Source organism: Staurois parvus, unplaced genomic scaffold (assembly GCF_062004578.1).
Source record: "Staurois parvus isolate SC_StPar_1 unplaced genomic scaffold, SC_StPar_1.0 ptg000445l, whole genome shotgun sequence".
Taxonomy (NCBI): domain Eukaryota; kingdom Metazoa; phylum Chordata; class Amphibia; order Anura; family Ranidae; genus Staurois; species Staurois parvus.
Window position 1 is genome coordinate 7,543,503 of NW_028318241.1, and position 26,453 is coordinate 7,569,955.

General features: G+C 43.3%; 1 protein-coding gene and 1 pseudogene across 2 annotated transcripts in view; both read right to left on the reverse strand.

The window, feature by feature from the left end:
- Positions 1 to 8,554, reverse strand: part of LOC149453693 (granzyme A-like) — a 31,686-nt gene extending 23,132 nt beyond the window's left edge. Inside the window, exons 1-2 of the mRNA XM_089688087.1 lie at positions 8,442 to 8,554; positions 624 to 777 (exon numbers count right to left, since the gene is read on the reverse strand). Of these exons, the coding sequence (XP_089544213.1) occupies positions 624 to 777; positions 8,442 to 8,550 (263 nt within the window). The 5' untranslated portion in view covers positions 8,551 to 8,554. The remainder of the gene's footprint in view (positions 1 to 623; positions 778 to 8,441) is intronic.
- Positions 8,555 to 13,003: 4,449 nt separating this feature from the next.
- LOC149453694 (granzyme A-like) lies at positions 13,004 to 26,337 on the reverse strand (annotated as a pseudogene). The gene is made up of 5 exons (XR_016314425.1): positions 26,257 to 26,337; positions 21,965 to 22,106; positions 18,830 to 18,971; positions 16,981 to 17,245; positions 13,004 to 13,870 (listed from the first exon to the last, which is right to left on the reverse strand). The product of XR_016314425.1 is annotated as a granzyme A-like (transcript).
- Between the last annotated feature and the right edge of the window lie 116 nt (positions 26,338 to 26,453).

Sequence of the window (26,453 nt, forward strand, 5' to 3'; positions counted from 1 at the left end):
GTTTCTAACAGCAGCCCTGCCCTTAGAGAAACTACCCCACCTCACCAGGCATAGTAGGTGTATTTTATTATAACATATAGAACATGTTAATGAAACTCAGTGCTTTAGCAAAGTAAATGTTATTAACTTTGGGTTTAGATCTACTTTAATGTTTGTTAAAGGGGGCCTTGCACTAACATGCAGGATCCACTTAATAAATCAGGGCCTCCCTGCCTATAAGTCATGCCATTAAAGTAACAAAAAAAAAACAGGAGAAAAGTTAGTAAATATAGTTACCTTACCCCCATCTTCAGTACAGCAGAGGGGGATGGCAGGATTCTAGGGAATGGTAAGTATCCCAAATCTTGTGGGGAGAGACTCTAGCACAATGGAAATATATCTTCTTATGAGATTTGGGATACCCAGTATTCCCCGGGATCTTTCTGGAAAGATTGTGCCAATACTTTTGCTTGGGCAACATGTGCAGCAGCCAGGTGTAAGGTAAGTAAATTTACTTTTTCCCCCCGAGGGTTTTTTTTTTACCTTGTCCGATTGTGCAAGGTCCACTTTAATAGCAAAATGTTTCCGAAGCATTACATTAGGCAATGATAATATTAAAATAAAAAAAAACCTTGTGTACTTACAGTTTACAGTGAGCTGCGGTCAGCACCCAGTCAGGCCTGATTAAACTTCCAGCACATATTGATTTTGTTCTTTCTTTCTGAGTCTCTATTAGTGCCATGTAAGGCCTGGAATGGGGAATGACGTCATCTCCATTGAAAATTTTTATGTTTGCACCTAAATAATAATAAAATGTCATTTTAAGCAAAAGAAATAATTACATTCTTACTAGCGCTGGGCCTCCATCTCCATAGAGTTAGCATGCTACAGTTGCAAGAAAAAGTATGTGAACCCCTTGGGATTACGTGGAGTTTTGCATGAATTGGGCATAAAATTTGCTCTGAACGTCATCTAAGTCACAACAATAGAAGAACACAGTCTGCTGAACATAATACTACACAAACATTAGATGTTGCCATGGTTTAATTGCACATAACATGTAAACATTCCCAGTGCAGGGAGGAAAAAGTATGTGAGGCCCTAGCTTAATGACTTCTCCCAGAGCTAATTGGAGCCAGGAGTGAGCCAACCTTGACTCCAATCAGTGTGATGATATTGGATGTGTTGCTGACAGCTGTCCTGCCCTTAAAAAACACACACCTGTTTTGTGTTTACTGGTTTCAAGAAGCACTGTCTGATGTGAACCATGCCTCGCAGAAAAGAGCTCTCAGAAGACCTACGATCAAGAATTGTTGACTTGCATGAAGCTGGAAAGGGTTACAAAAGTATCTCCAAAAGCCTTGATGTTCATGTGTCCACGGTAAGACAGACTGTCTACAAATGGAGAAAGTTTAGCACTGTTGCTACTCTCCCTAGATGGGGTCGTCCTGTAAAAATGACTGCAAGAGCACAGCGCAGAATGCTGCATGAGGTAAAGAAGAATCCCAGAGTGTCAGCTAAAGACCTACAGAAATCTCTGGCACATGCTAACATTTTTGTTGACACATCTACAATAAGGAAAACATTAAACAAGAATGGAGTACATGGGAGGACACCACGGAGGAAGCCACTGCTGTCCAAAAAGAATATTGCAGCACGTTTGAAGTTTGCAAAAGAGCACCTGGATGTTCCACAGGACTACTGGCAAAATATACTGTGGACAGGTGGAACCAAGATTGAGTTGTTTGGGAAGAACACACAACACTATGTGTGGAGAAACAAAGGCACAGCACACCAACATCAAAACCTCATCCCCACTGTAAAACATGGCGGAGGGAGCATCATGGTTTGGGGCTGCTTTGCTGCCTCAGGGCCTGGACGGATTGTTGTCATTGATGGGAAAATGAATTCCAGAGTTTATCAAGACATTTTACAGGAAAACGTACGACCATCTGTTCGCCAACTGAAGCTCCGCAGAGGATGGGTGATGCAACAGCACAATGACCCGAAGCATAAAAGTAATTCAACAAAACAATGGCTGCAACAGCACAGAATACGCCTTCTGGAGTGGCCCAGTCAGAGTCCTGACCTCAACCCGATTGAAATGCTGTGGCATGACCTTAAGAGAGCGATTCACACCAGACATCCCAAGAATATTGCTACACTGAAACAGTTTTGTGAAGAGGAGTGGTCCAAAATTACTCCAGATCGTTGTGCAGGTCTGATCTGCAACTACAGGAAACGTTTGCTTGAGGTTATTGCTGCCAAAGAAGGGTCAACCAGTTATTAAGTCCAAAGGTTCACATACTTTTTCCTCCCTGCACTGTGAATGTTTACATGTTATGTGCAATTAAACCATGGCAACATCTAATGTTTGTGTAGTATTATGTTCAGCAGACTGTGTTCTTCTATTGTGACTTAGATGACGTTCAGAGCACATTTTATGCCCAATTCATGCAAAACTCCACATAATCCCAAGGGGTTCACATACTTTTTCTTGCAACTGTATGTGTAAGCAGGAATATTATCTTGCATTTTGATGGTGTTTTATGAGCAAACCAGACAAAGAGAGTTGGAATTTTTTTGAGATGAGATGATAATCCTGGACTCCAACCTATCCTTTCAACCCCAAGTCCAATCTTTAACAAACTCGTGCAGACTCCACCTCCGCAACATCGCCAAAATCCGCACGTTCCTAACCCCAGAAACCACTAAACAGCTCATCCACTCCCTCATCATGTCACGACTCGATTACTGCAACTCCCTCCTCACTGGCCTGCCTCGCCGCTGGCTATCCCCGCTTCAGTCGATCCTGAATACGGCTGCCAGATTCATTCACCTTTCCAACCGCTCTGTCTCCGCCACCCCCCTCTGCCAATCCCTCCACTGGCTTCCGATTGCGCAACGGATCAAATTCAATATCCTAACGCTGACGTACAAAGCTGTCCACCATACTGCCCCGAACTACATCACTGACTTAATATCCAAATACCGCCCAGCACGCACACTCCGCTCCTCACAAGACCTCCTTCTCTCTAGTTCCCTGGTCTCCTCCACCCATGCCCGCCTCCAGGACTTCTCCAGAGTGTCACCCATCCTCTGGAACTCCCTGCCCCAACCCATCAGATTATCACCTACTCTCCTCTCCTTTAGGCGCACCCTGAAAACCCATCTCTTCAGGGAAGCCTACCCCACCCCCTGCTAACTTGCCGACCTCCTCCACTCTTCCTACCACTCCATCCCCCACAGCTATCTCCTCCTGTACCACTATCCCCTCCCTCCTAGATTGTAAGCTCGAAAGAACAGGGCCCTCAATCCCCTCATGTTTTGCATTGTATTGGTATTGTTCTGTCACATGTTCTGTCCCCCTTTGTAATGTACAGCGCTGAGCGAACTAGTGGCGCTTTATAAATACTGTATAATAATAATAATAATAATTAACAATCCATGCTATCTCATAATACCCCATTGTTGTGATGTTGTGTTGTGCGCCCCATGATTCTGACCATCTTCCTTGATCAAAAAAACTCTCTCCCACCATCTATAGCAGCCAGTCTCTTGGAAGGTTTAGTGCCCCCTTAAAGCAGAGTTCTAGTTGAATTAAAAAAAAAAGTCAGCAGCTACAAAAACTGTACCTGCTGACTTTTAAAATACAGACACTTACCTGTCCCTCGGTCCAGCAGTGTCTTCACAATGGCTGGTTTCACTGGCCGTCTTCTTTCCCCAGCCGCCGGCATCTTCAGTGTGGGCACCTGGCTGTGACAGCTTGTGGCTTCACAGCCGGATTCCCACTGCGCATGTGCTTTGTGAATGGTCCTGTAGTCTTCTGGGACCTGTCACGTGTCCCAGAAGACTACAGGAGGGAGGGGGGAAGACAACTTCTGCTTCTGATCGCCTTAGGCGATCACACCGAAAGTGGGAGTGGGTACCTGTCAAATTCGAGTACCCACTCTCCCCCATTCCCCAAAGGTGCCAATCCTTAATGGGGAGCGGGGGACAAAGCTTTAAAGTGTAATTTCCCCTTTGTCTGTGGAGCTTCGCTTTAAGCTTTGCCCCTCAGCTAGGGGTGGGACCCAAGAGGCTGGAGTGCAAGACAAGTTACCTAGACAAGAAAAAGTGGGGGTTGCCCAGCTGGTCAGCACCTACAAGTGGGACAGAAGAACATCCTTTCAGAAACAAATGGGGTCACCTTGCCACCCTTGACCATCAACTGTGGATTTGTGGCCTGGAACTGAGGAACTCTGTGGTGAGCTGACTGTTGTGAGGGGCTTAATGTAAAATCAAGGGAAGATTGCTAACCCGATGAATAGTGCCCTGCACTAATTTGAACTCACTGTCATGATGTTCTGCACTATAGACTCTGTCAGTGATTCTGTGAAGATATGATGCTGTGATGAAGAAATATGTGCGAACAGTTACAGTAAAATGTTGAAATGCAAATGGAGTGGACATTTCTTTATTCTAAACACTGTGGCCTCTGGCGGGGAATGTGGGAGTGGGCCTATGGCTGGGAGATATGAGTCCAAGATGGTGGATCCAAAAAGACAGGTATGTGGTGACTCTATCCAAGAAGTAGGCAGAGTGAGATCTGGATGGAATTGTTGTCAAAAACGGTTTCTTACAAATCACCAGGAGAAAAGCAAGTAAGCTCTCTCAATATAAAACCTCAGCATACGAGAGGTGATGTGAGAACCTTGTACCTTTTAGAAACAGTTGCAGTGTAAGGCAAATAGAAGTGTGGAGGGTGACTGCTGATGTGCAGACATCCTCCACCCTTCCATTCCATGTAGTTCTGTTTCATTTACTTTCTATAGCACCCTTCAAGATAGCTAAGGGGAGCTAGAGTCAAATTGTTACTTAGAGGCTGAGCAGCAGCCTGTGGAGATAGTCAGAGGGAGGTCAAATTCATGTAAGGTCTGAGAGGCTCTGCAGACCAGCTCTCTGGAACTTCCCCCTGCTCTAGAATTTTGGAGAAGATTCTAGAAGTAGTAGGAGGGAGTGAGGGGTGACTGGTCTGCACTCTCAAGGGATCCTGGCCAATCCCCAACAGGAGGCTTGGCAAAGGTTCAGGACAGCCCTTAAGAGTGACTGAGCCTGCTCAGCAGCAGGAGAGTTCAGGTGGAAGATGGAGAAGTGGTAGGCTGGATAGCAGGCGCCCGGGAGGGGTCCAGATGGGAAGAGGTCACCTACATGCAGAGGAGCTGGAAAGGAGGAGGCTTTTTAAGTATGGGAGTGACCTGTGCATGCTTTAGAGGAGAGGGGAAGGTGCTGATAGAGAGGGAAAGATTGAAGATATGAGTGACAGAGCTTAGGATAGAACAAGAGGGTGACTATAGTAGTTGTGAGGGAACAGGATCCAGGAGACAATTGGTTAGGTGGGCATCTGAGAACAGTTTGGTAACCTCTTCTTTAGTAGCCAGGTAAAAACAGGAAAGTGTTGATTGTGCTGTTGGACAAGGTATGTTAAGAGGGGAAGATATCTGTATATTGGATGTGTCCTCACATATTGCATCAGTCTTGCCTTTGCAGTGATTGGCAATCTCTTGGGCATTGAGTGAGTTAGACAGTAAAGGAGGAGGGAACAAAGCAGAGTTAAAGGTAGCGAAGAGCCGGCAAGGACTGGATGACAAGGTATTAAGAGAGACAAAGTAAGTTTGTTTGGCAGCATGGAGGGAGGAATGGTATGTTAGGAGGGCAGATTTATATAGGGTGAAGTCCTATAGGGATTTGGTTTTAGGCCACAGTTGATCAAGAGCACGACAACATCTCTTGAGATTTCTGGTATTGTCAGTTTGCCAGGGTTATAACAGCCTTATTCTTTATGTAGTTAGAGCAGTGTTTCTCAACTCCAGTCCTCATGGACCCCCAACAGGTCATGTTTTCAGGATTTCCCTCAGAAGAAACAGCTGTGGTAATTACTAAGGCAGTGAAACTGATCAAATCACCTGTGCAAAATAATGGAAATCCTGAAAACATGACCTGTTGGGGGTCAATGAGGACTGGAGTTGAGAAACACTGAGTTAGAGGAACAAGTGAGTCCAGTGCGAATGAGAGTGAACTGTTGTAGACAGAGGTGGCCAGGTTAGGACAGGAAAAGGGAGAGATTTTGTCATATAGGTGGTCAGTAGCAGAATAGAAAAGTGTAGGGTTAAAGTGGTGAAGGTTTCTACAAGTAATAATTTGCTGCTTGGAGGGATAGGTGATTGAAGACAAGGATACCATGAAAGTGATGAGGTTGTGATCAGAGAGAGAGGAAAGGGAGCATTGGTAAGGTTGCCAGGAGTGCAGAGATGGGAGAAGACAAGGTCAAGGGTATTACCATTGGAGTGAGTGGAAGTATGTATCCATTGCATTCAGTCAAAAGATTAGGTTAAGTTGAAAAGCTGAGCAGTAGCCGGGATGTTAACATTAACAGGGATGTTAAGGTCACCAGGAATAATAGTGGGTAATTCAGAGGAGAGAAAGTAGGGTAGCCAGGCAGAGAAATCATCAAAACAGGGTGATACTGGTTCAGGAGGCCGATAAATCACTGTAATCCTCAGAGAAATTGGCAAAAAACAGATTAATACAGTGCGTCTCAAAAGAAGGGAGGAATAGAGAGGGAGGGGTAGGAAGGACTTGGAAGGTGCTCTGTGTGAATAGAAAGAATCCAACTCCACCTCCTTTCCGTCCACTCAGTCTGGGTGTGTCCAGTGGAGGCCACCATAGGAGAGTGCAGCACAAGAAGCCCAGTCAGAGGAAAGTAAGATGGGAGCGGGATGTATATGAGAAAAAACTTTCACTGACCTGGTGTTTGTGTCAGCAGGTGGGTTCAGTATTTGAAAGAGCTGATGGGTGAAGAAAAGGTCATGTGATCACTCAGTTCTCAGTCTTAGAGCCAGTGGGGGACAGCTGCAGCATCATAACAATTCTGCATCATCAAGGTGAAAATGTATGTTTATTTTATAAGTATCACAAGTATCTCCTTTAAGTCCTGATAAGTTTTAGTTCTTAGATTTTTTGCCACAATGCCCTCAACTCATCCCATCAGCAGCCACAGCAGGTTCTCTTTACACAGCACAACAGTCAGTGTCAAATGATGTTTTTGCTAAATATGTTGCAGTGTCATTGGTGTTTACCACTGTATTCAATGCAAAAGCTGTTGGGTTGCGGCATTTTATATAGACTGACAGTATTTTAACCCCTTCGCACTGACAATATGCATACTGTATATGCGGCCCCACTGGACTGGGATTTTTTCGCGTGGGGCCGTATATATACATATCTGTGTTTGTGCTTGGAGCGCACTGCACAGCGAGCTCCCAGCACAGAGACCGGGGTTTCACCGGGAGCCCTTGATCCAGTACTAAGGATCAGGACATGTAACTCATGGTTCCGGGACACTGGATCACTGTGATAGCCTCTGATTGGCTATTACAGTGATAAGTCGCTGTGATACCCACCCCTATGGTTTCTCTCTCTCTGAATGGAGGAGAGAAATACACTGTATATAAACATAACAGTGCGTAAAAAAAAAAAAAAAAAACCCCGCATCAAGGTTAGAGCTAGGTCATTGCCAGGGTTAATGTTTAGGTCACACAAGGGTCAAAGGTTAGGGTCAGTATATTTTGGGCGGGAATTTAAAAAAACCCCAAAATGTGCACTATTGTTTCTGGGCTGTATTACAAGTACAAACAACAACTAACATACACATATGTGGTATCACTGTAATCGTCGGGAGCAGGAGAATTTATTTTCGGTTAGTCTTTGGTGGTAGGTTATGGTAGTAGCAAGAAATATATAGCTAAATAAGAAAAGGTTTGTTTTTTACTATTTTGGGCCAGTTTTCCTTTGACAATAAAAAAAAAAAATCAGGAGATATCTATTACCATTTACCACCAAATAAAAGAAGAATTTGTCCTGAAAAAAAAATACAAGGTATAATCCGCCTATATACACAGTAGTTGTGATGATAAGTACAGTTTTACTAACACATGTCAAAGTTGCAGAATTGTGCTTAGGCATTAACATTTGTTTTATCCTTAGGCGGGAAGGGGTTAAACAAATTGTAAAATAGTTTAACAATACTGTATGCCTCTCTTATTACCACACCCATTTTAAATAAATGCTCCATCCCTAGTAAAAGTCTATTCCTGGCCTTCAATTGCTTGTTGGATGCACCGCAAAAATGGTGGCACAAGGACATTTTGTTTTGTTGGTAACTAAGCTACTGGGAATGGTTTTCTATGCAGAACAACAAAATCCTGGCTATACAGCCTATAAAAGTTCTCAAGAGTAACAATTTAGTTGGAAGTAAGGTCTCAGTTGAACACAAGCAAAAATTGTCACTTGTATTTTTCTTTACTAAATTTAGTGTCTACGGTTGTTTCAGTAAATTTCGGCATCTGTGTTGTGCTCCAATGAGGATTTGTGCCAGCTTTATTGCAACGTTTGTCTAAAAAAACAGTAATTATAGCACTTACCTTCACAGATAAAGAAAAAGCATACAGCAGGGACTAGGTAGAAGAGGTATGCTGGAAGTGGCCGGTTCATGCTGGAGGTTACAATCTTGCATATGATTGAACTGTGCATACTACAGAGACTTTCCCCTTTATACTTATAAACCCCCTTAGATCTGTTCGTTAAAACTACCAATCTAATCTCAGCAATCTGTCTTTCTGATAAACATCTGTCAACGGTAAGACTGTGTCACAACTGTTGTAGTTGAATTATTTAGAAATGTAAAGTGTACATTAACAATAAATAATTGAAAAGATGAGGCATGGAATGTCTATGATAGGATTTGGGTTATTGGCATTATCTTATATATTTTTATACCTTTCTTTTCGTCCCACAAAGCATTACACGGTAGGGTCTACATTGAATATATATATAGCTAAATAAACAGTGTAAAAGGATAGAAAGGTCCTGCTTGTTCACGTATACATCGAAGCACTTCGATAATGTATGTTAGACGTGGTGGTACACTGCAGGGCCGTTCACTATGAATGGTAACTCAAGGTACCTTTGCAACGCACCAGTGTTGCAGTGCACTATACTAACCAAACCTGGTGAAGGAGCAATTTTGGTTCATTGTGGTGTGTTGGGCTGCCGATTTTGATTCTTTGGGAAGTATAGCATTGCAAAAGAGCAAGGATCCATATTGGCACTTGAATGATTTTCCCTGGATTTGCATAATAAACCAAAAAGTCATTTTTATGCAAAAACACAAAATTTGCATAAGTGCATTCACAATGCAAGCAGTAACAAGTGACATAAATGCAAGCGGATATGGCTCTCTTCAGACCATTGTGGTCCATTGCAATGTTTTACCACATGTATGTTAGTGTGTGGTATTTTGCTCTTAATGTGCCCTGCACACTCTTTTTAACCCCTTCACGCCGGATCGTCCTGGCGTGAAAAGGAGTTCCTGCGCTGGGAAGTGGGCGGGATGGGGCGTGGCTTAGTGTCATGTGGCCGCCGTGACGTCACGTCACGGCCAGTCACATGATCGGGAAAGGTCCCGATCGAAAGAGCGGACCGGGACCTTTCCGTGAGTACCTCAAGTATGCTGGGAAAGCGCAGGGCGCATGCTCTCAGCACATATCTTTTTTGCGACATGAACGCAAATATGCGGCCACTCGGCGTCTACGCCCAGACGCCGGGAGGCCACAGATTTGCGTGCGGCCGGCGTGAAGGGGTTAAGATATATGAGTTGATTTACTAAAGACAAATAGACTATGCACTTTGCAAAGTTCAGTTGCTCTCTGCAAGTGCAATTGCTTCAGAGCTTAGTAAATTAGGTAAGGTTTCACTTTGCAAAGAATTGATAATCGCATGAAAAGAAAAGAAAAAAAAATGCATTTTTGTTTGCACATGATTAGATGATGGAAGTCTGCAGAGTTTTTGCTCATTTACTAAGCTCTAGAGCAGGGGCGGACTGACAACTCATGGGGCCCCCGGGCAATAGGGGATCATGGGGCCCCTGTGTCCTTGCCCAAACTCAAAAAAGCCTATGAAAAAGGTACCAGGGGCATCTCATGGGGCCCCCTACTGACCCAGGGCCCTCGGGCAGTGCCCGAGTTTCCAAATGGTCAGTCCGCCCCTGCTCTGGAGCAACTGCACTTGCAGAGTGCAACTGCACTTTGCAAAATGCACAGTCTACTTTCCTTTAGTAAATCAACCCCATAGTGGACCACAACACAAGGCATGTGCACTCTGGTGCAAAAAGGACAGGTTAGGCAATGGGGTGTCACTCTAAATATATAAGTACCTGAAATACATAAATAAATAAATGGATGGTTGGAAAAATGTCCCCAAAATGTGTGAAAAGCTCCTTAAAGTGGAACTAAACTCTCACAATGAACATTAACTATTTGTAATCCTTATTCTGCTATAGATAGGAAAGTGTATCATATTTACCTATTTAAACCACTTGCCCTCTGGAAGATTTACCCCCTCCTGACCAGGCCATTTTTTGCAATACAGAGCTGTGTTAATTTAACTGGCGATTGCACGGTCATGCAACGCTGCACATAAATTAAATTTATGTTCTTTTTTCCCCACAAATAGAGGGGTATTTGATCACCTCTGCGGTTTTTACTTTTGGCGTTATAAATTAAAAAAAGACAGACAATTTGGGAAAAAAACAATATTTTTCATTTTCTACTATAAAAACATATCCAATAAAAAAAACTGAAAATGAAAATTTCCTAAATTTAGACCAAAATGTATTCTGCTACACAATCCCAATAAGTATATATTGATTAATTTGCGCAAACATTATAGCATCTACAAACTATGGGAAATATACTGGAATTTTTTTTTTACTGGTAATGCGGCATTTAGCAACTTATAGCGGGACGGCGATATTGCGGCAGACATTTTTACACTAACTGACACTTTGTGGGAACCAGTGACACTAATACAGTGATCAATGCTAAAAATATGCACTGATCACTGTACTAATGACACTGCTTGGGAAAGAGTTAACATCTAGGGTGATCAAAAGGTTAACAGTGTGCCTAGCCATGTTCTTGGTGTACACCAGGTGGCGCTGTTACTAAGGGAAGTGAAGGATCATGTTCCCAGCTTTGCAGGGACACACGAACTTTGTCTTTCCAAACTGTCAGAACAGAGCTCTGCCTGTTTTGTCCTGCCCGATGATTGGTGGGTGCAGGCGAATATCCATTCAACTGGGCTCGCAGATCGGCTTCTGCTGTGAGTGTTCACAGCAAAAGGGAGCCGACGGTGGCATGCATGTGCCCCCTATGGCGGAAGTGCAAAATCGTGTGTGTATATATATACACGTGATTTTGCACAGGAGGACCGCCCTATAGCAGTAATACTGCTATAGGGTGGTCTTCAGGTGGTTAAACCTCTGTTTTACATTTCTTTTCAGTTAAGCACACCCACCTGCCTGCATTTCTAAGCTAGAGGCAGATGGATTCCAGGAAGTAAATGCTACATGAATGGCATGGCATGGATGTGGCTAGAAATGGGGGGAGGGAAGGTTTTTAAAGGGACTTTGTGAAAAAATAAAGCATGTGTAGCACCCTTCTTGTTAGCTAGGGGGAGCTAGACCTCAATTGTTATTTAGGGCTGAGTAGCAGCCTGGGTGTGATAGCTAGCGGGGGTCAAATTTAGGTCAGAGCTGAGAGGCTCTGCAGACCAGCCCTCTGGAATTTCCCCCTGCTCTAGAACTTTGGAGAAAGGTCTAGAAGCAGTGGGTGGATTTGAGGAGTGACTGGTCTGTACGCTTAGATGATCCTGGCCAATCCCCAACAGAAGGCTTCGCAAGGGGCCAGGACAATCCTTAAGAGTAAATAAGCTTGCTCAGCAGTGAGCAGAGTTGGGTTGAAGATGTGAGAGCGGAATAGATGCAGGAGCCTGTGAAGGGGATTTAGATGGGAAAGGGGCTCACCTCTAGGCAGTGGTGTTGGACAGGAAGAAAGCTTAGGACTTCATCGGCCGCCAGAGCAAGGACTGCTTGTGCAGCAGGGAAGGAGCAGCCCAGCAGAAGGCCTGGAGGCAACTGCCAACCCACTAGGTCAGGGGCAGAGGACCGAATGAGTAATCCTACACCCCTTGGGCCAGTTAATGGAAAAGAGGCACTCTATTGGGAAACTGGATTCGCTTTTTACTCAGGACTGTTTCACATTGAGGTGGCAGGCACTGAATCTCCTGCCCAGAAATTCCTCCAGACAGCTGGGTAGCAGAGGATTATCCAGGGTCTGGGGTGGTATACCAGGAGGGGCTGGCTAGCTCTCCAAGAGGAGCATTTTTGTCTAAAATACTTGTACATAGTTCCACTAAATTGTAGTCAGTTGCATCTCCCTTGGGCATCCCATACTCCCCTTATCCCATCCAAGTTCAAATCCCCTAATTAAAAAACAAAACAAAAAACAAGCTCAAGGACTGGTTACTGTCTCCTGGATGCAGGTCTGTGTGGAAAATGTGTGTTACCTGGCTGTGCAGGACTATAGGGGGACCCAAATCTCTAGCGACTCCTAAGGGGTTAGTACACATGGATGGATGTGCGAGTTTGGTTTGAATATTACAATTGAATGAAAAAGCATTTTCAGCTTGTGGCATTCAGATACAGTTACGTTCTGGTTTAAATGCATCTGCACCATGAAAATCCTAGTTCAGGATATTTTTTTCTCACTCAAAAAAACAAAACATGATTTAAAATGCACATAGACCAATCCTTAAACTGCATAAAATAAATTAACTCATGCAGCTACACATTTTAAAAATACATGATCTTAACCATTTGCCCTCCAGAGGATTTATCCCCCTTCCTGACCAGGCCTTTTTTTGGCAATACGGCGCTGCGTTACTTTAACTGACAATTGAGCGGTCATGCAACGCTGTATATAAATGAAATTTATGTCCTTTATTCCCCACAAATAGAGCTTTCTTTCAGTGCTATTTGATCATCTCTGCATTTTTTATTTGCTGTGCTATAAACAAAAAAAGACCGACAAAAATAAAAAACAATATTTTAAACTTTTTGCTATAAAACATATTCAGTAAAAAAATGAAAAAAATCTAATTTCTTCATAAAATTTTGGCCAAAATGCATTCTGCTACATGTCTTTGCCAAAAAAATCCCAAGAAGTGTAAATTAATTGGTTTACGTGAGTTATAGCATCTACAAATGGCAGTATATACACAGGAATTTAATTTTTTTTTATACTAGTAATGACTTATGACAGGACTGCGGGACTGTGGTGGGCATTCTGACACTGGGTGGGAACTGATTAACTGCCACTGACATCCCAATGACACTAATACAGTGATCAGTGCTAATAAAAAGAACTGACACTGTACTAATGACACTGGGCAGGAAGGGGTTAACATCTCAAGGGGTGATCAAAGGGTTAACAGTGGGCTGTTTTACATGATGTGCTGTGTGTGTTTTATTAGGGAGACATGCTGCTTTGTATTTCTCTTCTGTGTAGAGAAATACACAGCAGCATTGCTGGCAGGAGAGAGAGCAATGTTGTTTACACACAGGTCTCCCTGTCAGTTCCACACGGTGATCGCCAGGTGCCAGTGGGAAATCTCCAACCGGCACGCAGTGATTGACATCCGTAGCCAGCAATGGCGGTGCGGGTAGGGCGGCGTGCACGTGCATGCCCCCTTCCCGGAACTGCAAATCACGTATATATACACGTGATTTTGCGCAGCCCTGCTGCCCTGTAGCAGTAGTTCTACTATAGGGCAGTGGGAAAGCGGTTAAAGAACCCTAAGACCATGTACTGACAACTTTATAAATCCAGCAGAGATAGTCCTCGGTAAGACGAGAGAAGACACTTGCATCTCCAATTAGACCACATGGAAAGACTCCAAATGATGTGATTCCTCTGAGCACTCCATTGCAGATTAACGGACCTCCCGCATCTCCCTGGAAAAAATAAACAATATGAGCTTATAAGATAAGGCTAAAAAATTCTTGTGATGACATGTAGTGCAAGTCATTAAAGTTAGGCTAAATTTAGTTTTGGTGGCTTCACAGTATTCAGTAGAGTGGTGATCTTTTTTTTGGTCTGGACAGATTTTCCTAAGGCCAGTGGTTGATTGCTCCTGTCTGCCTCTGGAAGAAGCTTCCAGAACATAGAGCAGGAGGATCAACCCTGATTTATGAATATTTATTAGACTCTAGCCAATCCCAGAGGAGGAGTTGCCTAGAAGGTGGTTGGAGAGGTGATATTTGGGTGTTTGGGAGCCCTGGGCTGAGTGTTCTTTCCTCTGCTAGGAAGGTCCCTATTCTCCTACGGCTGCTGCCCCTGGAATGCAGCTAATAAGAGATTTGTGTTGCAGTTTGGGCCTTAGCACGTTACTGGGCTGAGGGCCTGGAGAAGACTGCTAAAGTATTTTATGTTTACTTGATGTAGGGCACTGCTTTGAAGTCATGGTCTTGAGAAGGATCTTTATCTCCCTCACTGTGCAACTACCTGTGGAAGTTGGGTGGCAGACAGCTCCTAGAACATTGTGAATAATACCTGGTTTGGAACTTACATGTGTGCCTGGTAGTATAAGGATTGGTGCTAAGAAATTTGTCCTCCTATTAATTCTAATATAGTTTTGGAGTATCCTGAACCCCCCTGAACTCCTCTCCTGTTTCAAGTTATTAAGCAATAAATTCTAAAAAAAACATCCTCTAGTCTGAGCCTGTATTGTCGGTGTGCATGGAACTGTGCCCGTGACTGGCAGCCTTTGTACTATTGTATATTCTCAGCAGGCCCTTTAAGGGTGAGTGCTATATACATTTAAAGTGTAAAGCACACTATGCAGTCCCATATGGGTATAGCAGCATAATGCGCAAATCCTACCTACCAAACAATGTAGTCCAGCATTTAAAAGAAGCTTCTTAAAAACATCTGCAGCCAGTGATGGTTCTGTCCACTGTTATTATAGGGACAAAGCAGCTGATAGGACAGACACCCCTTAATGCTACAGAAAAGAGTGCTGTCCTGTTGTATCGTGCCACGCATGCACATGTGTACTCTCTCCTGTCACCTATGATGAGCTCAGCTATTGCAACACTAGTTTCATATGACTATTATTATTGTACAGGTTTTTTATGGCACTGACCTCCGAGCCTGGTGGCAGAATGCCAGGGCCTGTTCACAAGTGAGACCTTTCTGACCCCATTAGTTCTGCCACTAGTGACAGTAGTTTTTTATTTTTGTCATTTTATTTTTTTTTTACATTTTTACTTTCTATTACGTTTTAGAACTTTTTTAGAAGCGCATTGTGGGGCTTTGGTGAAATATCTAAACAGACCTCTGATGTTCCACTTTTGGGACAAAGAAAGGAGATTGAGGACACAGCCCTCAATCTCGATCTTTGCAGCTTCAGCTGCACAGAATGAATAGACAAGAATAGCTCTGTACAGAGTTACCTTTTCATTCACAAACTGTACATAGGGGCCGGGTTGCAATTGTGACCCCTGTACTTATGCCCCTTTCACCAACACTTGGCAATTCGTTACCAAATGGAGGGACACAGCACAGTTACAATAAAATTCAGTACAAGAGGAACCACAGGCCCTGCTCGTTAGAGCTTACAATCAAGTGATACAAAAAGGTAAAAACTGTGGGGGATGAGCTGATGGAGAAAGTAAAGGTACAGTTTATTAGTTAAAGGCTGAAGAGATGGGTTTTTTAGGGATCACCTAAAGGTGGCTAGAATAGGAGAGAGTTGGACAGTTTGAGGTGAGAAGTTCCAGAGGATGTGAGAAGCTCTGGAGCAGGCCTGGAGGCGAGTGTGGGAGTAGGTTGCAAGAAAGCTGGAAAGCAGGAGGTCTTTGGAGGAGCAAAGAGAACAGTTTGGTCGGTATTTTGAAATTAATTGGTGATATATCTAGTTGCAGAGTTGTGGATGGCTTTGTAGGTTGTTGTTAGTATTTTGAATGTGATTTGTTGGGTGAGCAGACGCCAGTGGAAGGATTGGCAGAGAAGGGTAGCAGACACAGAATGGTTGGTGAGGTGTATGAAGTGGTGGTTGGTAAAGAAGGTGCATATTTTGGAGATGTTACTGAGGTAGGGGCAGCAATTTTTTAAATCCTGCACTTTATTTTATATTCTGCGCTTTTAATGCTTGTATAAGGCATTTCTTTACTGAACTATGTCTTTATTCTGGCCCGTTGACTTCCATTTTAACAGTCAGAGATTGGCATACAAGGCCCTAAAATGCAATTTAAGCCATTTATTTAACACAAGTTAAAACTGTTCCAAACAATGTGATTCAGATACTTACAAAATTGCAACATTGTCAGTTTATCTGAAACCATGGTGACAATCTCACTGCTATGGGCAGAACCAATCTATTGAATGCTATTTGGATAGGTTGTTCTTATTTCTGTTGTTTTCCCAAGATAAGCTCCAGCAGCATCTGCCCACATTGCTTCCTCATTCCCTTACGGAATGATTAAGAGACCTAAATGTACTGTACAGTAGAAGATTGGGAACCTTTGTTAGTGTAGGGAACACAACCAAGCAGCCCTTTCATGGTAGGGACAGGTTTTTCATGTACCTTGCATAAGTGTGCCATGATGCCTAAATGACCGGTTAGAATGGTGAAAGTAGATTCTTAAAGGAAACAGCTTATTGTGACACATCTTTCATGTCTTCCAGCATCAACTTCCATTGCAGTTCTTGACATCTGGTCACATGAAATCTCTGAACGTCAAAGGACATGGGAGATTCAAAAGGACATTGGTGCCAAAAACATCCATCTATCAAAAGTTGTGATTGCAGGTCTGAACAGGGAGCAGGTACTATGTAATGCCCAACAGCTGTCATTGACTTCTGGTCCCAATCTCATTGATGGCTAAATAACAAAGCATATCCAGTCAGGTTTACAAGCCCAATAAATCTTATTAGTAATGGCCTGGGGTTGAAAATACCTCCCTTGACTCCAACCAAGTCCTCCCCTGGTACTGTATTTAACAATTAAAAAACAAACATGGAAAAGACTCATGATTATGATATTACAAACAATTAAAGTTACCTTGCAAACATCTGTTCTATTACGCCCTACAATGGTACACAGCATGTTTTTAGTTATTTCATACTTCTTTTTCCATTTTTTGCTACATTGCATTCTGCCTAGAATTGTGACATTGACTTCCATTAACTTATCAGCAGGTCTGCTATTTTCAGTTCTCCCCCAGCCAGCAGTTTCACAGACTGTTCCACCTTCAACATCTTCATATGTCTTTCTTTGGCAGTATTGTGAAATTCACATATCGTCCCAGCCTTGCCTTATCTGCCAGCTGAAATTAATGAAAAATAAGTTAGGACATCATTGTATGCTTTACCATTCACACGGGCAGATCTGTTAAGTAGCTTTGCTTACTATATTGCTGTGGTTTGGTATGTGTAGACCCGGGGTGCTTTTGGCAGGTCCAAGGGTTGCTTCTACCCATTAAATTAAATTAAAGTAGTAGTAAACTGTGACTTTTTGAAAAGACACAGTATAAAGCAAGACAATGGTATAATGTGCTAGTATGCATCGCATACTAGTATATGAAAGAGCAGGGCCCTCGAACCCCTCGTGTAGTGTATTGTTACTGTCTTGTCTCATGTTCTGTCCCCCTGCTACTGTATATCACTGAGCATACCCTTTGGCGCTATATAAATACTGTATAATAATAATAATAATAATAATTATGTGAAACTTACCTTAATACAAAGCCCTCCAGCGGCACGCTGTCACCGCTGATAGAGCTTTCATCTTCACCCGGTCCTTCTTCCAGGTTTGTGGGCTCCGGCAGCTTGACAGAATGGCACAGGCATGCTGTTCCTTCAGAGCACATTTGCTAGTGCTCCTTTATAAGTAAATATCTCCTGAATGGTATATATTTAGGAGGTATTTGCAGGAACTACAGGTAAACCTCATTATCCTGGCACCCTAAGGCGCCTGCCTATGTAGCCTTATTCTGGCTCCGGTCCTGCTCCCAGCTACCTCTTCTTTATCAGGTACTCTCTGAGCTGCTGAGGGAGGAAACCTGAGAAATGTATCATTCCTGGTTATATCCAGGAACCAGGGATGATACATTTCTCAGCTTTCTTCCCTCAGCAGCTCATCGAGAACATACTTGATAAAGAAAAGGTAGCTGGGGGCAGGACTGGAGCCAGAAAAAGGCTACATAGGCAGCCGCCTTAGGGTGCCAGAATAGGGGGGTAGTGGAAAAATCCCAATCCCCATCCACTTGTTGGGGCTTCAGATTTTAAACTTCTTCCCACCGCCTGTACTCACATATGTGGCCTCACTAAAGTGGGTCTTCTTCTGTGAGGCCGCATATATGCGTACCAGTGTTTGTGCTTGTAGCAGAGAGAGCCAGGTTTCATACTAATGATTGGGAACTGGAGCCTGAGGTTCCCGATCACCTGATCACTGTGATAACCTCTGACTGGCTATGATCAGTCACTGTGTAAACCACCCATGTGTTTTTTTCTCCTCTGAATGGAGAGAAAAATACATCAGAACCAGTGTGTGGGCAGCCAAATTGCACACAGCTCCAGAAGACCCAGATGTTGTAGGGAGGTCTCCGATTGCTACCAAAGTTCTTCATTTCCAGTGGATGACCCTTTGTCCTTGGGTCTTGGATCCCTCCAGCTTTCAACCTGCGTTATCAAAGCTACCCTTGACTTCACTGAGAAGGATGTTGTTTATGAGTATAATCACAAGGAGCGGTTTGTGTTTTGAACTGTTTTATTAAAGTAGTGAATATGAGCTAGATACTCTCTTGTTATAGACACTGAACTATGCATGCCCTTTGCCATCTCTGGTATGCTATATATAGATGGGCAGACAGACAATGAGTTAGATAAATAGATCAATCGATTGATCATACCTGCAAAAGCTGAATGTCATTATGGTAGTTTTTCCTGTTGAATTCCTCATGTGCAATAGATTTGTTTACATCAATGATCTGTAAATGAGGTCCCCTGTCTCTGTAATGTGCACCCAGAGTTACTGTGGTTTTATTTTCAGTTCTGGAAACAAGAGGTTAGACATAAGTGCTTTATACGAAATGGAAGATAGTAAACCCTAGCATACCTCATCTAAAATATAATACAGGTGGGTATAGGTCGTGTATAGGTGTCCTACCCTTTCATAAATTTATAGTCATATTACTCCTCAAGCCATAGTCCATTGAAGCCAGGGCTTTAAAATCTTGGAATGGTGAAACATAACAAGCTAAACATTTTAACCAAAACTATAACCGACTGATTTGTATGTTTAGTTAGCACTTGGCTGCCCAGGTCCAGCCTCCCCCCCGTGTGTTGTAATAGGGAAGAGGTTCAGATCCTATTGGGGGGCTCAGGACTTAAGAAAGAACAGGACACGCCAGAAGCACAAGACCTGTGGTCCACTTTGGAGCGCCGATCCATCAGGAAACCCTAAGGACATGGACTTCTCTGTTTGAGTCTTGCCAAGTATGGACCTTCCCCTAAAGAGACTTCACCTGTGCAGGTAACTTGGGGCAGCCACAGTTAGGTGTAGCTAGGAGAAGGACATTTATATATGTTACACATGTTGTGCCAAGGTTCCAGTAAGGGCTCAATCGCACCATGGTACAGAGACATCAGTTTTTCTGCACATGTTCTGCAAGGCCACAACAAAAAATTGTTCTCTGTGTGCCCTGTTCACATCACAACACTGGTATCACACACAGATTTTTTCTGCACAAGAATCTGCAACATGTATAAAACTCATTGCAGTGTGCATGTAAACTGATGTCTCTGCACTTGAAATCTGCACGTCAGTTTCCATTAATTTTTCTGCACGTATCCTGTGTACGAGGCCTAAAAGTTGATTCAACTGCTCTGAGCCTGGTATGAAGTTACTCAAAGGTGCATGTTGGGTCTTGCCATATTCCTAAAGAACCTGGGTCTGTAAAGCACTATAGAGTATGTGTACCACCACTACAAAAGGTTAACTTGCAAGGCAAAGAAGAGAAGGTAGTTGCCATGGGTGACCAAAGGAAAGAACAGTTACAGCAACCAGTTGTTTGACATGGTACTTGATTAAGTGACACGTCCTCCAGTAACAAGGGGATCGGTGTTCTGGAGCAGAAAAGCATTACAGAGATCCAAGGCCTCATCACTAGGCACAGGAAATAGTTAACTGAGGACATGCACAGGCCCTGCGCTATATTGTAGGATATTGTAATTATATATATATATATATATATATATATATATATATATATATATATATATATGGTGTATATTCAAGTTATTGACCAAAAGGTTAGCCAAGGACTCCTTGGTATGTTATTTTATGCATGAGGTAATTACCTTACCTTTGTTATGTTGGGTTAACCTTTTTTGTGGGTAAATATGTGGAGAGTCAGGGGCAGTTTCAGGAGTAGTTTATTTGCAAATCTTCCAGCATTGTAAAATGCAAGCTTGTCTGATTAGATTTGAGATAGGTCTTAAATATTCATAGTGTACTTGTTTATGGTGAAGAGAACAGTTTTGCCATAAACAAGACAAGGAGTATCTATTTAACTTTTTTTTAATTAAAATCTATGCATACATCTGTTCTAGGTCTAGACACAAGATCAAACATGTTCATAAAGCCAACCAATCAACATCGACACTTTGGTCAATGGGAAAAGCTGTATATTAGGGAAGGGTTTTTTTTGGTGGAGTTCTGTCTGGAGAAAGGACACACAGGAGAAAGTGTGGTCAGGAGAAATTGGGTCCTATGAGGGTTTCTGATGATTGCATGAGTATTCTGGATACCCTGTCATCTGCCTTGTCTGTACCTCTGTTTTATGGATTGTCGCTGAACTGATTAAATGCATCTCTCTTCAAAAGATCTCTTGGACTAGTTGCTGCGGGAAAATACATTTATAAATATACATATCAAATTAATATAAGACAACATATATGTCCAGCAGGGTTTCATTTTGTTGCTAGCAGTGGGGTAGCAGAGGTACTGTCAGGAAGGACTTGCCAATGGTGGTGGGACTCACCTGCCTTGTGGGCTGCAGTACCAGGGCTGGCCAGCGGGTGCTCTCAGCAACCAGAAGCTTACTCCTGCAGTTAGCCATCACCTGAGGCTGATTGCAGGAAGTGTATTTAAGGAATGGCCAGACCTGCAGTCAGTGCCTTGGTGTATGTTTCCCATGAGCTCCTGTACCTGCATCCTGTCTGCTTCCTGCTTGATTCCTGATTCTGCTTGATCCTGACCCTGAATGAACTCCGCCTGTCCTGACCTCGGCTATTACTGACCACTCTCCAGCATGCTCCTTTGGTACCTTGTCTGCCTGATTGTTCCTGACCCGGACCGTCTGACTACGCTTTGCCTACTCCTTTGTGTCTTGTCTGCCCGATGATTCCTGACCTCGCCCGCCTGACCACTCCACCTCGCCAGCCCTGAGTGCTCTTATCTGTGTACATTCCGTTATCAGTTGGAGGTTTGGTTTTGTTATATTGTGCGTTATATTTGTGTACAACCCTTAATAAATTATATTGTTACACCATACTTGAGCCTGCGTTTCCCTGTGTCAGTTCACGCATCTCTGGTCTTACCGGGAGCCCTGACAGGTACGCTGGACTGGTGGAGTGGGTAATGGCTCTGCTTGTCCTTCTGATGCAACACATACATCAGTACAAGTGTGTAGTTACTTGGGACGAAGCATCTTAAGGAGGAACTCTGTATGTTAGTGCTGCACACAAGTGGCTCATCTCTTAGTAGGAGACTGCCTTAATGTTTGATTCTTCACATGACTGCAGCCTCTGCCTGGTTCCGGGCATTGGTGAGCATGCCTTCGGGTGAGGTGTTACCCCACGTAAACGGGCACAGTTAGACCCCACCCACACATGGATTTTGTGCCCTAGTGCAGGAAGTCTGCTCACTGATCAGATGAAGATGTTGCTATCCTATACATTGTCCTGTGTGTGTGTCCTGCAAGCACTATGAGTTGCACTTCTTCCTTACAGATTATCTTACCAGCTAAAAAAAGAATACTTACAAAACACAATGGGCGGCAGTTAGAACCCAGTCATCTTTAATTAAAATGCCTCCACAGAATAGGTTCCCGTTACGTACTATGGCCATGTAAGGTCTGGAGTGTGGATCTGCTTCTCTCCCTCCTACAATTCCAGAACAGACATCTGGACAAAATGCACAAGAGTTATAACTGGGAACCATTTATGAATTATTTATTTATTTCAGGTACTTATATAGTGCTGTCAATTTATGCAGCGCTTTACATATACAGTATAATGTACATTCACATCAGTCCCTAACCCTCAAGGAGCATACAATCTAAGGTCCCTAACTCACATCCATACATACACATATTAGGGCCAATTTAGACTGGAGCCAATTAACCTACCAGCATGTCTTTGGAGTGTCGGAGGAAACCGGAGTACCCGGAGGAAACCCACACAGGCACAGGGAGAACATGCAAACGCCAGGCAGGTGGTGCCGTGGTCGGGATTTGAACCAACGACCTTAGTACTGCCAGGTGGAAGTGCTAACCATTTAGTCCAGCAATGGGCAAACTACGGCCCGCGGGCCGTATACGGCCCGGCGGACCTTTTAATCCGGCCCGTGGAGCTAGGCTCCCGCTAGGCTCCTCTCATGGTCCGCCCTGAAGACCGGTGTAGCATGAAAATCTGTCTCCTATGAGGATCTGTCCCCCTCGACGTATCTGCGCATGTGCCGGAGATCGCCGATCGGCTGCTAATGCCTGAAACTGGCACATGCGCAGATACGTCGGGCGGGACAGATCCTCATAAGAGACAGATTTTCATGCTACACCGGAACGGCGCGGGAACACGGCGAGAGGAACGCGCGGAGCAAAGGTAAGTGAATTGACACAGGGGGGACTTGGGGACTTAATATGGGGGATGAATTAATATGGGGGATGAATTACTATAGGGGGGATGAATTACTATATGGGGGATGAATTACTATATGGGGGATGAATTACTATGGGGGATGAATTACTATATGGGTGATGAATTACTATATGGGGGATGAATTACTATGGGGGATTAATTACTATGGGGGATGAATTACTATATGGGGGATGAATTACTATATGGGGGATGAATTACTATGGGGGATGAATTACTATATGGGGGATTAATTACTATGCTTACTATGGGGGAATATTACTATAGATGACACATACACATCATTCATCTACTCTTGGTCCGGCCCCCGGGTCCAATATATGAACCCATTGCGGCCCTCAAGTCAAAAAGTTTGCCCACCCCTGATTTAGTCACTGTGCTGCCCCATTTACAGTTAAATATGTGCACATGAAAGAGCTGAGCTTTTCTGTGTATTCCAAACCACAACTTATATTATATAGACAACTCCACAGAAATAATGGACAGTTCAGATTTTATATGTACAGATATTTATGACAATGCTAGACTGGTCACAGCAATACTGTAATCTAATTGTGGAAATAGTGTTGCAGTAGGCTTCTAAATCTCACATTTAACTCAATGAAATTCCAAGTTTACACGTTTTTTCCTTAGCATTAAATAGTAACTTATAAATTGCATAATACAATATATGGATCCACTGCCTTGCATCTTATTTGTGTTTCCACGACCCCAAAAAAACAGAGGTGGCTCGACAGATGAGCCAGTTACCATAATTTGTCTGCTTAGGTTCAGTATGCACCAGGGATGAGAAAATTGATCCATGCAGGAGAATGTATATGTAAAGGCAAAACGTTTTTTTATAGTTTTGGTTAGATCTGCAAAGAGTTTGGCATTCTGCAAATTTCTAATACTGTCTATTTTTGTGCTGAGGATATTAACCCTCCCTATTTGTGCTGGTGCCTACTTTCACCCCAAGGTTACAGAGTAACAGGCAGTGTAGTCAGGGACATGGAGAAGGGGATACCACCAGTCCTCCTGTATGGGGCCCCAGGCCCACAGGGTGAATTGGATGTGGGCAGGGAGGATGATCCCCTATATGGCTTTCTATGCAGCAGATGAAAGCTGGCTTCTTCTCTTCTCCCTCCAGCTGGCTTTCAGCTGCTGCAGAGAGAATCATACAGGAGATCAGTTCCAGTAATTGAGCCCCTCCACCCCCATCTCTTTGCACCATATATTTCCCCCTGCTGTCCAGGCCTCCCTATGTGCTCCCCTACCCGGCAGTTCTGCCAGCTTCCCTCCTCCTCTTCCCACTAGCAGCTGCAAGCACACGATTGGATCCTTTAGGATGGAGAGTGAGGGAAGGGTTCGGTAAATATGTCACATTTTCCAGCCTATTCTCTTCCTGAATTAACACAATGAGTGATTGGTATCAAACACTCACTGTGTTCATTCATAACTGAAGCATAGTAAACTGTGTTTTCTTTGGGGGGGGGGCTGTCAAGTTGGCTGTATGGGTTCCTGTGGTTTCTAGTAGGCTTGAGTGTAGTGGGCTACAATGCACATACCATAGGTTGTGGTATGTTGCGGTGGACAAAGGGTTAGTTGAGGTTTCCGATCCATTGTGGTGTATTGACAGTCTATTCATAATGAATGGGTTACCCTAACAAAGCACACAGTATTGTGCAATATAAAATAAGTTATACACCTGCCTTTACACGATGTCAATTGAGGAGGCCTGGATCGCGGTCTCCATGCTAATTCATCCCAAAGGTGTTCTATTAGGTTGAGGTCAGGACTCTGTGCAGGCCAGTCAAGTTCCTCCACCCCAAACTCGCTCATCCATGTCTTTATGGACCTTGCTTAGTGCGCTGGTGAGCAGTCATGTTGGATCAGGAAGGGGCCATCCCCAAACTATTCCCGCAAAGTTGTCCAAAATGTCTTGGTATGCTGACGCCTTAATAGTTCCCCTTACTGGAACTAAGGGGCCAACATCAGTGTGCTGCTGTTTTTTCACCTCCACCTCTCCAAGCCAACATATCAAACCATTTATTGTAAGGTTTAGGGCAAAAAATATTCAGGATACTATTAAAAATTCTAATATTCTACACTTCTAATAACATTTCTCCTTAGGATGATCTGTGGCAATTCCTATAAAAGTTACATAAAACCTAAGGATTTATGTACATAGGCATGTGTTTGCACTAAGACTGGCTTTCCCCTGGTCAACAAGAATGCAAAAGCAGCCTAACAGGCACTTATACCCCCTTCTTCCCCTGGCAAATTTTCATCTTTCAGCCCTGTCACACTTTGAATGACAATTGCGTGGTCATGCAACACTACCTATATGAAATTTTTATCATTTTTTTTCACACAAATAGAGCTTTCTTGTGGTGGTATTTAATCACTGCTGGGTGTTTTATTTTTTGTGCTATACACAAAAAAAAAGCAAAAAAATGTGAAAAATAAAGTTTTTCTTTGTTTCTATTATAAAATTTTGCAAACAAGTAATTTTTCTCCTTCACTGATGTGTGTTGATGAGTCTGCATTGATAGGCAGCACTGATGGGCACTGATGATGTGGCACTGACAGGCGGCACTGATGATGTGGCACTGACTGGCAGCACTGACTGGGCACGGACTGGTGGCACTGCTGTGCACTGATCATCAGGGCACGGATCAGTGCCCTGATGATCGGTGCTGATCTGTCCTCTGACAATTTCCGGTTATCGGCAGTACTTTCCTCGCGCTGTTACAGCATAAGGAAAGTGCAGCCGATAACTGGCAACTGCATTTACCGGTGATAGCGCGGTTGCCAAGTGGTAAAAGTGTATCTTAACCCAAAACTAAAAATGTAATGTATTTCAGCTACCAGTCCTTGGATGTGGTGGCTGCATTTGTTTTCTTTTTTGGCAATCCTGTTTTATTTTCACCTGGTAATCCTGCAACTATCACACTTGTCCTGGGCGGCTATGTCACTTCTTCACAATATTTATTGTTGTCACCCTAGGTTGTTCACCTGATGTGATCTACAAACCTGTCCATATCTCTTCATCTCCATTTCATGGGGGCAGGAAATTGTTAGTTTACAAAAGATAGCTAGGAAAGAAGATATTCTTTAGTGCAGCCCACAGGAATTGACAAGGACATTGCATTTCTGGCCAGGCTACAGTATTTTCAATATTTGCTAAAATCCACATCGAGGGCCTGTAAGCTGCAATATATTGCATTTTTGTTCTTGGGTTTAGTTATTCTTGAGGACAGATGAGAAAGAAGTAAGACTCAGAAGGGGTTAAGCTGAATTTACCTGAAAACATGCAGTATTTCCACATCTATACAAGCCATTACATTGGTAATTTAACTAATATTCCAAACATTGTGCATGCACTGTTCTGTTAGAGGTAAGGTAAACTAAAACATACCTAAACAGCTCTGTAGAAAAGCTGCAATCAGCTGTATGCTAAGCACAGTTCTCATGATGGATTTCTTCTGTAGCATTTCCATGCCTGCTTTCTGTGAAATGAAAGAAAGATAAAGTGTGAAACCAATATATTGGCTCTTGACATGTGGAGGCAAATATAAATGTTGTCACCTATATCACTTCCCTTTTCAGTCTCCA